Source organism: Zootoca vivipara, chromosome 3 (genome assembly GCF_965207765.1).
Source record: "Zootoca vivipara chromosome 3, rZooViv2.hap1.1, whole genome shotgun sequence".
Lineage (NCBI taxonomy): Eukaryota > Metazoa > Chordata > Lepidosauria > Squamata > Lacertidae > Zootoca > Zootoca vivipara.
In genome coordinates, this window is record NC_142586.1 from 93,313,269 (window position 1) to 93,325,618 (window position 12,350).

At 42.3% G+C, this 12,350-nt stretch overlaps 1 protein-coding gene across 1 annotated transcript in view; it reads left to right on the plus strand.

The window, feature by feature from the left end:
- USH2A (usherin) overlaps positions 1 to 12,350 on the plus strand; it is a 455,954-nt gene that overhangs the window by 419,232 nt on the left and 24,372 nt on the right. Inside the window, exon 64 of the mRNA XM_088666687.1 lies at positions 1,063 to 1,384. Within this exon, the coding sequence (XP_088522813.1) occupies positions 1,063 to 1,384 (322 nt within the window). The remainder of the gene's footprint in view (positions 1 to 1,062; positions 1,385 to 12,350) is intronic.

Sequence of the window (12,350 nt, forward strand, 5' to 3'; positions counted from 1 at the left end):
TTGCATGCATTGAAGGTTTGGGACCTTCATGTATGTGAGGCCATTATGCTTGCTACCCAGCCAGATGGGTTACTACTACTACTACTACCACTTGTAAAAGGTAAAGGTAAAGGGGCCCCTGACCATCGGGTCCAGTCGTGTCCGACTCTGGGATTGCAGCGCTCATCTCGCTCTATAGGCTGAGGGAGCCAGCGTTTGTCCACAGACAGTTTCCGGGTCATGTGGCCAGCATGACAAAGCTGCTTCTGGCGAACCAGAGCAGCGCACGGAAGCGCCGTTTACCTTCCCACCGGAGCAGTCCCTATTTATCTACTTGCACTTTGATGTGCTTTCGAACTGCTAGGTGGGCAGGAGCTGGGACCGAGCAACGGGAGCTCACCCCATTGCAGGGATTTGAACCACCAACCTTCTGATCAGCAAGCCCTAGACTCTGTAGTTTAACCCACAGCGCCACCTGGGTCCACTACCACTTGTACCACAGTGCAAAAGTGGAGGGAAAAGAAACATCCCACCCAGTGGAACGCCCTCCCATCAGATGTCAAACAGATAAATAACTACATTCGTACCTTGGATCCCAAATGCCTTGCGAGTCGAACGTTTTGGCTCCCAAACGCCACAAACCTGGAAGTGAGTGTTCTGGTTGTGAATGTTCTTTGGAACCCAAAAGTCCAACGTGGCTTCTGCGGCTTCCGATTGAGTGCAGGAAGCTTGTGCAGCCAATCAGAAGCTGTGCCTCAGTTGTCGAACGTTTTCAGAAGTCGAACGGACTTCCAGAATGGATTCCGTTTGACAACCAAGGTACGACTATATATGACTTTTAGAAGACACCTGAAGGCAGCCCTGTACAGGGAAGTTTTAAATGGTTGATGTTTTATTGTGTTCTTAATATTTTGTTGGGAGCCACCAAGAGTATTATTATTTACATTTGTTTTAAAACACCACACTGCTGTGCACACCTCTCTTTTGGAACATCTTTACTGTAATCTACACGTATGTGCAATACGGTAGATACATTTATAGCCCTCCTTCTACTTAACTTCCTTCTGATGTGTTTTTCTAAAGGTATGAAGTCCAAGTGCAAGCTTGCACACTCCTGGGCTGCACTTCCAGTGAATGGGCTTCTCTACAGACCCTTGAAGCACCTCCTGAAATCCAGCCAGCCCCACTCATAGATGTGCAGTCAAGCCATGGTGGAATCCAGTCTGTTCTTTCCATTGTGTGGACAGGTCCAAAGCAACCAAATGGGAAGATCTTATATTACGAGCTTTACAGAAGACAAGTAACACTTGAGCAACTAAATCTAGACCTGGTCCTTGTTTATAATGGTTCGTCCACATCCTTCAAAGATGCCACACTTCTGCCTTTCACCGAATATGAATATCAGGTATGACACATACAGAATGAAAACCTAATCATGTACTATGAACATCTTAGGAAAGAAGTTTTATTGCTAAATTGTTAATATACTGTAAAAGACTATATACTCAGAAAAAGTGTTACAGATAATTCCATATAGTTCACATGGTCAAAAAGGACTTCAAGAATTAAATACAGTTAATTTCCCTCCCCATTTTTTGGCACAATGATTCCCATTTTTACATCTTTTTTTGGTAATGCACAGAAACTAACATATTTTCAGAGGCATGGTGCGAAATGTTTGTGAACGCTCTCAGCGCTTTTGTTTGTTTGCATATTTATACTCCATGCTTTCATAAAAATCTATCCAGGTATCATACAGCATATAAAAATAAAACCAGCAAGAAGCATCCATAAAAACCTAATTATGAACATCAGCAAAACAATAAATACTGGCTAATTAAAAAGATACCATTCATATTGCAAAGGCCTGTCAAAACAATATAGTTTCAAAAGATATGTGAGAGAAGGAAGGGATGCGTACTGCTTGAATCACTGTTGGTAGGGATTTCAACAGGCAGAGCCTGCCAGACTAAAGACTTGGCCCCTAGGGAAGGCTAACTGAATCTCAGGGGTGTGAGGCACCACCAGAAGTGCCCCACCAGAGGATCTCAGTGATCAAAGTGGAGCATGGGGAATCAGGTGGTTCTTAAGATACTTTGAGCCCGCTTTGCTTAGGACTTTGCGAATTAACAGAAGTATGTTGAACCTGGCATAGTAATTTGGCTGGCTGGCTGCAGTCTATGCTAGTTGAAGCTTCCAGACCAGATACAAAGGCAGCCCCACATAAAGCATGTTACAGTAATCATTCAGTTGCAGCTCTTTCCCACACAGGGAAATACTGTTTACTCTGAGTGGCTGCTGCTCTCCCAGTCTGCAATCTTTCCCAATTCTACCTGGAGATGCTGGGGATTGAACCTGGGACTTTGTGTGCAGAGCAAATGTCCTCCCCCTGAACTACAGCCTGCAATAGAGGATGCTGGTAAGGTTTAAGCTGCCAGTCTGATCAGGACTGGAAGGGTGTGTGAGTGTGGGTGTGAGCTGAGCATTCCGTTCTTGGTGTGTATGACCTGGCTTGGCTCCATATAGAGCTATTTCTATATGAAGATAGCTTTTGTATTGTATGTAAAGGTAAAGGGTAAAGGGACCCCTGACCGTTAGGTCCAGTCACGGACGACTCTGGGGTTGAGGCGCTCACCTCGCTTTACTGGCCGAGGGAGTCAGCATACAGCTTCTGGGTCATGTGGCCAGCATGACTAAGCCGCTTCTGGTAAACCAGAGCAGCACACGGAAACGCCGTTTACCTTCCCGCCGGAGCGGTACCTATTTATCTACTTGCACTTTTTGCTTTCAAACTGCTAGGTTGGCAGGAACAGGGACTGAGCAACAGGAACTCACCCCATCGTGGGGATTCGAACCACCCGCCTTCTGATCGGCAAGCCCTAGGCTCTGTGGTTTAGGCCACAGTGCCACCCGCATCCCTTGTATTGTATGTGCATAATAGTAAATCCAGAGGCCTCTTATTCATGTCATGAACTTTAAAGGAAAGGTTATAATAACTCTCTTGCTTCAGTATTTATTCCCATGTCTTCTTTTCTGAAGAGAACATAAAGCCTAATGAACTTTGGAAGTCTTCACTGTTTGCCACTGAATGTTCTTGGGTGATCAGACTGAATCTGTATTGCTGCTGTTGGGAAGTCTGTGACCTCCATTTGGCAAGTGTATGCCAAAACGTCTGGCATCTTGGGGGAGCCCATCTTTCATCGCTGATGATGACTCTTGGGTTACTTGATTTCCTACTCTTTCTAATGATGTAATTTTCCTTAAACTTCAATGAACTTAATGGCAATGAGGTAACTGCTAGGATTCTTTCCAAAATAGATCGCTTTATTTTAGAGACCGATATCTTTTTTTATCCCCCCCTTCCCCTACCCCCATCCCTCTCTCTTCTAGTTAATGTACCTGGGGGGATACTTTTTTCTTGTAATTGGGCTCTTTGTGGAAAAAATTATTAAATCTTTTCAGAAAACTATCCGGTACATCATGGTTGAGGTAAACGCCTTTAAATCAGGTGCTCAATGTGTTTTGGAAGCAGTGTGGGCTTCTTAAATGAGTAGATGTCTCATGTCTGAGACTAAGGGGAAGAGAAGAGGCACTGGAAATTCATTTTTCCTCTCTTTTCTAAAACATATTATAGCTACCATGTGCCTTCTACAGCACAGGTCTTCAATTAGTGGGTGGAGACCCACTGGTGGGTCACAACCTGATCCAAGGTGGGTCACAAAAGGAGCTCTACCATCATGCAAAAAGGTTGAGAAATTGGTCCTCAAATGCATGTTAAAGACAAAAGTTAATTAAGTAAATGAACTTAAACATGATCTTATTGAAATAAAAAAAATTCCTTCAGTAGCACCTTGAAGACCAACTAAGTTTTTATTTTGGTATAAGCTTACGTGTGCATGCACACTTCTTCAGATACGCTGAAATAAAAACTTAGTTGGTCTTTAAGGTGCTACTGAAGGAATTTTTTTATTTTACTTCGACCCAGACCAACACGGCTACCTACCTGTAACATGATCTTATTGGTTGAACTGAAGTCTGTCAATGGCCATTATTTCATTCTACTGGAGTACATTCTTTCCTGTGTGAAATGCATATAATCTATTCACAACAGGGTTTCTATGGGTCTAAATAGAATCCTGTTTCCTTCTTTCCAATACATGGTGCATACAGGCAAAAGCATTACAGGGAATGTTTCCCCCACCTCACTGTTTTAATTATAGAAAATAATGCATGGTATGCCGTGCTGGTCCTACTCAGAGTAGACTTACTGAAGTTGATGGACAAGTCTAATTTAGGTTCGTTCTGAGTAGGACTTAGTTGACTACAACCCCGTGGATACTTGCAATGTACAAGGGAAATGGTTCTAGGTGGACAGTGTTCAGTGGACAGCAGGTGCTCTCTCGGGTATTCTGGGCCCAGGTATACAGGACATTAACAGTAAGACGTATTCCCTTGAAATTAGGATGGCAACAAATTGGTAATCAATAGAATTCCTGCAGTATTTGATATGCACTCTGGCGGCCTTTATTTATCACTACACTGACAATCTCATTCTAGATCAACTCAAGTTTCCAAACTGCCTCCTTAGGCAATCCCTCATACACCACATTACAATAGTCCAGACAGAGATTTCCAAGGCATGTCCAACCATAGCAAGGGCTCTGTTTTACAGAGAGTGATGTACCTGTTGTATCGGCCAAAGTTAACAGAACACATTCCTTAGCATAGCCTCTGTATGGGAATTCAAGTTGTTCCCAGCCTAACACGCTACTCTTTGGGGGAGAGTGTGACCCTACCTATGATGGGCAATTCTCCAGCTTTAGGACCACCCACCACAGGGTGCTGTGCCTTCTGCAGATTAATTTTTTCAGTTATTCAGCCTCATGCAGTGCATGACTCATTCAAGGACAAAACTGTCATGTCTGGTTCGGATGGAAAGATGAAACAGAGCTTATGCTGATGTCACCCGCTCTAAAACTCTGGATGACCTCTATCAGTGGTCTCATGCAGAAGTTAAAAAACAAAGGAAAGGGACTAGATACCTTGAATGTCAGATGCAAGCTTCTTCAGGGAATGACAATAGTATCCCACTTCTACCTTCTGGAATCTTTGGTCAGCGAAGGAGTGAAGCCACTGCAAATCAATACTCCATGAATTGATCTGGAAGGACACCATGCCTGAATGTATTAAAAGTTGCCAGGAGGTCCAGGAAAATAAACAAATCACATTTCCCCTGTCTTTTCCAAGAAGGGTCATCAACCAAGTTGACTGACACAACCCACATTCTGACTAGAAGCAAGATTGAAAAATGCCTGGTTAATATGCATCAAGCAACACTACCTAGAAACACTCGGCCACAGCTTGCTAGAATACCTTGACCAAAAATGGAAGATTGGAAACCCAGGCTATAGCTGTCCAATCACGTGGTCCTTTTTAAGGCAGCAGGCTCATTTGTGGCTTTTTCAAACTAGTTGAAACATGGGCTACTCCTAAGGAAGTCTTTTTCTCTTGGCAATTCCAGTATGAGTCATGGTGGGTTGAGTGAACAAGTTGTAGGGTGAACAGAAGCAAGTCTTCTGCTTCACATGCCAACAAATGGGATTAATGAAATAAAATCCGACTGGAGAAGAATTTGGGTAACTCTAATACTAATATTGGGGAGATGGTGGTATGAACATGAAATAGATATGAACAACTTTATGTGCAAAAACCAATGCAGTGAGCTACTGAAAGTTCTAACCCTTCCAAAAATATAAAAGCTGTTTAACCGCTTGGAGAAGTTCAGCTAGATCAGATTGTGTGGACACAGTAGTAGGAGAAAAATACTTACGACCTTTGAGCCATATCCACCACTGAATAAGCCTTCAAATGAGTTCAAAGCCATGTCTGATCAGATTTGTCATGAGTGTTTCTCCACCTGCATTTTATTAATTAATTCTTTATTAAGGTCCATGCTGAAACTGGGTAAGTCTGACAGTCCTTGGAACTAGTTGTGTTCAAATTGCAGATCCTTAGCAGTCTTGTGTGTGCGTTCCTCTGCCATTACTGTCATTTGTGGCACCCTTCAGGGATCTATTCTTAGTCCCACCATTGTTGACAATTTATATGTTGCCTGTGAGACACCTTATTCATAAGTACGGGGATTGGCTTTCGCTATTATGCTGATGAAACCCAGATTTATATTTCACTTAAGCACGATATTGATTCTGCTGCCTCTCTCTCGGAGGCTTGTTTGCTGGCCATAAAATTTTAAATGCAACTAAATTTCCTCCAGCTGAATGAAACTAAAATTAAGGCACTAGAGCCAGGCCCTTTGCAACACTTTAAAAAATGCTGTCAGTCATCAAGGTCCAGCTTAATGGGTTTGACATTAACAGCACAACTGAGGTATTGGGGGGAGAATCTTCCTTTTCTTTCTCTGAACCTTTAGCAAAAGTCCATGTATTTAGGACAATATTGGGAGGGCCTGCGGCTCAGTGGCAGTCAGAGCATTACAGAAGGTCCCAGGTTCAATCTTGGCTTCTCCAGTTTGGATCAGGCATTAGGTGATGGGAAACACCTCTGGAGAGTCATTGATTTGGAAGAGTCATAATCCCCAAGCCAGAGCACACTATTTCCAACTGGCTGCAGAGGATGCTGCCTTGTATCTCTGAATGATTTGCTGTTCTGCCTTTGTGTCCTTCTGCTCAGACTCTATTGGATTTGGGTTATCCTGCTATAAGTATGCATCAGGTGTCTTTTAGACTATTCAGTTGCCTAGTCTAGAAAGCAAGCAGAATTCCCATCCTCAGAGGGGGCTGAAACACTCTGCATGACTGACAACTATGGACTTGCTTCCTCCAATTAGGAGACATGTCCAGAACATTGGCTCAGGAAGAAACATAGCAGTGGGCAGTGCTTTTTTCTGGGGGGGGGGAACGCAGGGGTACGCCTGCCCCTAAACATTTTGTGCATCTAAGTTTGGCCTCATTGAGGGGCAGTATTTCAATATGAGTAGGAAAATTTCTAAACATTTTTTTTTTTAGAAAAAAGGACTGGCAGTGGACCACACTGAAGCTAGATGATTTATACCCTGTCATTCTCTGAAAATAAAGTGTGTCTGGTCTACAAGAAGTTTGGGAAACACTGTGATTGTGCGCTATTGACTTTCTAAAATTTCCAACCAACAGCTTGTCGAAACTCGGCATTCTAACTACATACAGTGGCCTTCTCTTCAGGGAGGTTTACAAGCGGAGCATGATATTAATATAATGTTGCTGATCAGAGATAAACTGTATCTCAAAATGGGGAGTGGTATATATTTGGCTGTTATCCACTACCAGATCCACTACCAGATCCATATAAACCATAAATTTATTTGGTCTTTTTAAAGAATTAGCTTCTTTTAGTGGCCATCATAACACTTTGTGGCCATGACAAGCCAGGGGTTGAAAAAGCAAAAGCCTGAAGTTTTAGTTTGTCTTTATAGAGATGGGAAAGCAAGGTACAAATGAATGAAACGAAATAATTTATAAATAATAGTACTCATATAGCTGTCCACCTTGCTATAATATTGTTATACTGCATTATTAACTATTTAATATGATTATCATATACAGTGCTATTTTTCTAGAAAAAGAGATGCTGGAACTCACCAGGAACACCTCCCTTGTTCTCCTATAACGGCAATGGTGCCCACCTGAGAGGTGCCAGAGCTGTGTTCTGGAGAGTTCTGGCTGAAAAAAAGCCCTGAACATACAGTATAATATAGATCAGCGTTTCTCAACCACTGTTCCACGGCACACTAGTGTGCCGCGAGACGCTGGCTGGTGTGCCGCAACGTGCGGCGACTGGAAGGGCGATTTGCATTGTCACGTGCCTGGCGGCCGCCAATAAACACCACTGACCCGCCGGAAAGCAATATTTCTCCTCCTCTTTCCCAAAGCTCAGTGCAAACGAGCCTGGCGGCCGCCAATACACAACACTAACCCGCCGGAAAGCAATATTTGGCAAGTGTTTCTTACAGTCATAATTATAATATAGGGCGGCACAGAGTTAATTTTTTTAACTTTTTTAATGGTGGTGTGCCTCGTGATTTTTTCACGGAACAAGTGTGCCGTGGCCCAAAAAAGGTTGAGAAACACTGATATAGATAGTATGATAGTGTGCTCTATTGCTTTGCTGGCAGATGGGGAAATAACAACAACAACAACAACAACAACAACAACAACAACAACAACAACAACAACAACAACAACAACACATCAATAATTTTATTAGTTATACTAATCTGGACGGGTTTCTGAAGCCACTCTGGGCAGCTTACAACATAACTAAAACCATAAGAAAAACATCAAAAACTTCTCTAAACTAAGCTCAAGCTATCCAGAAATTGTATTGCCATCACACAAATGAAAGAGCCGTTTTTGCAGACCAGAGTTTATCCACCTTTGCAAACCTCTATGAACAAGGAGGCTGTTTATGAATCTCTGTTTATTCATTAAACCAAACAAAGGTATCTGATTTATTGGCCCCTCCACATTAGTTACGAGCCTGTTATGGCTCTGCTCTCCCAAGACCTCCTTAGGTAGATTGTGATTCTGACATATTCAAACGCCATGACAAGCCTATCTTTTAAAAAGACATTAGTGTGAGTGCCATGGGAAAATACACCCCAGGGCTGTAGATGAATTGATATGATTTCCTTGATTGTATCTTTTTATTTATAAGGCATAATTTATGAGCACTGAAAAGCAAACTAAAATGAGTGATGACTAACTACAGCCAAAGTAATAAATCAGCAGCACTGAAAGAAGTAGTGATTTTGATCGAATCTATTGAATTAGCTGTTGCCCTTAGCCATTACAGGTATTGGAAAGACCTTTTAATATCTGCTTATCTCTCTCTCGGGAATGTTTTAACTATCTCATTATGTACCCATAGGAAACAAATTATTAAATTGTCTGCCTTTTGGAGTTAAACATGTTTGCATCTCATCTTCGTTACTGATGCATTAGAATATTAAAAGGAACAAGGTTTGGCTGAAACTTTGATAACCTTTTTTATGTCAGACTTAAATACTTCGTTCTGCCTCTCAGTCATGAAAAGAACAAGTTATGGAAGCAGAAGTGTTGCTCCTGTTTCTAAAAAAAGACTTTACAACATGAAGACCTATATGTCCCAGAGTTGACTCACCAGATTTCATTGTCCAACAGACCAAGGCTATATCCGTACCATACATTTAAATAACATTTATTTGGTCTTTTTAAAGAATTAGCTTCTTTTTAGTGGCTATCATAACACTTTGTTTAGATACTACTTGACTTTCCCCAAAGAATCCTGGGAACTGTAGTTTGTTGAAAGTCTTAATAGTTCTTAGGAATGCTTTATTCTCCTGCCAGAGCTACAATTCTCAGAATGGTTTAACAATCAATCCCTCTTCCCAAGCAACTCTGCAAATTATGGCTCTGTAAGGGGAATAAGGGTCTTATAATAACTGTTCACCTGGGGCTCTAGGTGGGCAACTTTTGCCACATGGCATGTTGGGTCTGGGGAGGCCACCATCTTACGACCCATCTTACAATCTGTTGATGCTCCCCCATGGTTACTAGGAGCCATGCATTCAGGCTAGTGGATCCCAAGCCTGTGCAACTCCTTCCCAACTGAGATTAGACAGCACCCACCCTCCTTGCTGAACTTCAGGTACATGACTAAGATTTCCTTGTTCTGGCAGGCAATTTAAGGTAGTGTTCTATTTTATGATGGTTTATTATTATTTTATTGTCCCATTTTCTGTGGTTTGTTTTTATGTACACCACATAGAAACATGAATGGTTCAACATTAGATTGTTGTTTAGTCGTGTCCGACTCTTCGTGACCCCATGGACCAGAACATGCCAGGCACTCCTGTCTTCCACTGCCTCCCGCAATTTGGTCAGACTCATGTTGGTAGCTTTGAGAACACTGTCCAACCACCTCATCCTCTGTCGTCCCCTTCTCCTTGTGCCCTCCATCTTTCCCAACATCAGGGTCTTTTCCAGGGAGTCTCCTCTTCCCATGAGGTGGCCAAAGTAGATATGTATAAAACATTAGATACATGTTTTAAATACATAATTGTGTGCTTGAGCTGTCTAACAATAAAAACAACAACAATGCAACGAGGGAAAAGTGCACATTTAAACATATGATTCACAAAGATGTCCCTAACATACTTTCATGAAAGTTGAAAGGAAGGTGTTCTGCAGCATCTTCTTGAGGGCCTCACTCCAAAGTCTTAGCCATTAGGAAACTGGGAAATCACATACATTTAAACTGAAATGTTTAAAGGTTGGTCTGTTTTACATTATTGCATTCTAACAAAACATTTCCCTCCGTCTTTGCGGGAAAGCCAATGGGTCACTTGGAGAGATTGCTGTGTAGACATTCACCAAAGGAATGGCTGTTTGGGGACCATTCTTCTGCCATATCTTACGGCAGAGGTCTGTAGCACAACCACTTGATATACCACCTTGGCTGCCCTTCTAGATTTGGTCATCTGACTGTTCCATTACCAGCCTGAAGGAGCAGGGCTCTGTGAAGGCACATTTTTCAGCTGCCAAACAAGATTCCATTCGCTGTGCCTAGAATTCTTTCGTTCACTAAGTGGATGGATTCAACTGAGCTTTCCCTTTTTTTCAAAGTGCTGTCTGGGCACGTGGCCAAGAAAATGAAGATGAAGACATCTGAGTTACTGCTTGTGTAGATGAATCTGGAGCCCTCTTATGGCTTTCTTAAGCCTGTGCACCTTCTAATGATGATAGAAATTTTGGCAGCGCTTTGGATTTGGGGGTCTGCGCAGCATGATGTAAGATTAAATTATAAAGGAGGCACTATATAGTTGAAGAATTCAAGGCGCAAGTACTTTCTGTTCCCATTTCCCCTGCCATAGACCAGAAGACTTAGACCTGAATCTATTACTCAAAGGATATTTCAAGATTCTCATATGAGAATTATAGGTATTCATCATGAATGCAGTATTAAAACTTCCAGGGATAGCTGTTATTAACTTGTATGGTTATTAACTGGTATGGTAGCTTAATGACAGCACTGGCCTTCAATGTCTAAAATAAATAGCATTCAACTTAGCTCATATACTCCTTAATTTAGTTTAAATCCAGGTTGTGCCATTTTCTCTGCAAATGTCTCTCAGCTCAGTGATTGCAGCTCCACCCCCATATGTTGGGTGGGCACATGCAGTTCAAGTTTTACTTCTCTTCATAAGCAGCATGTACCATTCCTTTAGAATAAGTTGGCTGTGCTTGATGAACTTTACACTTCTCCTTGTTTTTGTTTCATCTTCTGTTTCATCCATTCTTCCCTGCACAGGGGGTCATGTCTCAGTAGATCTGCTTTATCCACCTGCTTTGTAAGGATGATAGTGGCATTGCTACTTACAGTATGTGACTGTGCAAATTTGCTGGAAGCTACAATAACAGAGTTGAAAAGCTATAATTGACCTCCCCTCAACACACACAAAATAGGGTCCAAACCCTCTCCCCATCTGCCTAGCTTCCCCTAGGGATAGATGCACAAATTTTGGTAGTCTTATTTTTCCAACCTTAAGTTCAGTTTGCCAAATTTACGCATCAGTTTGCAATGGAGAATTAATGCAGGCAATGCAGGTGCAATGCCAAAAGGGCATACTCTCCAGCTCCCTCATTTTTTGTAGTGACATTCTTTATTTCTGGTACTGCTTCGCTGATACACTGCTGCCCTTATTTCACCATTTGGGGAGCTCTGGGGGCATGTCTTCATGCAATTGTTGCACACAGTGTTGACTAAATTGGACGATCTTTCCGTCTTCCAAGCCCCCAGAAGTTGAATATCTGGATGTGCTTGAGCTGCAGCTAATCTATGTAGTAAGTGAAAACCAGGCCCATTTTAATAAATATACTTTAGGTTTTCCCTTTATTAAGTTGACCTACAGCAGTGGAGAAGGCCTTCCAATAATGTGTTAAAAAACGAGTGGGAAGTTGTGAACCTGTGGAGAAAGTGTGTGGAAACGAGGGATTTCAATTTCCACGTGGGAAAAGCTGAGTATATGAAAGCTCCACAGTGGTTGGGAAGAATGGCAGAGCACCTGCCTTGCATGCAAAAGATCCCAGGTCCCATCCCTGGCATCTCCAGGTATGGTTGGGACTACCTTTAGTCTGAAACCCTGGAGTGTAACTGCCGGTCAGTGTAGAAAATACAGAGCTGAGTAGCCCCAATGTGTGACGTGGCATAAGGCAACTTCCTATGTTGCTTAGCCTGCGCCTCCTGCTTAGTGCAACTGCCAGTGGAGGAAAGGAGCTATATGGAGGCATCCTTAGCATTTGGGTACCATCCAGCTTATCTAATTAACTGATCGAGAT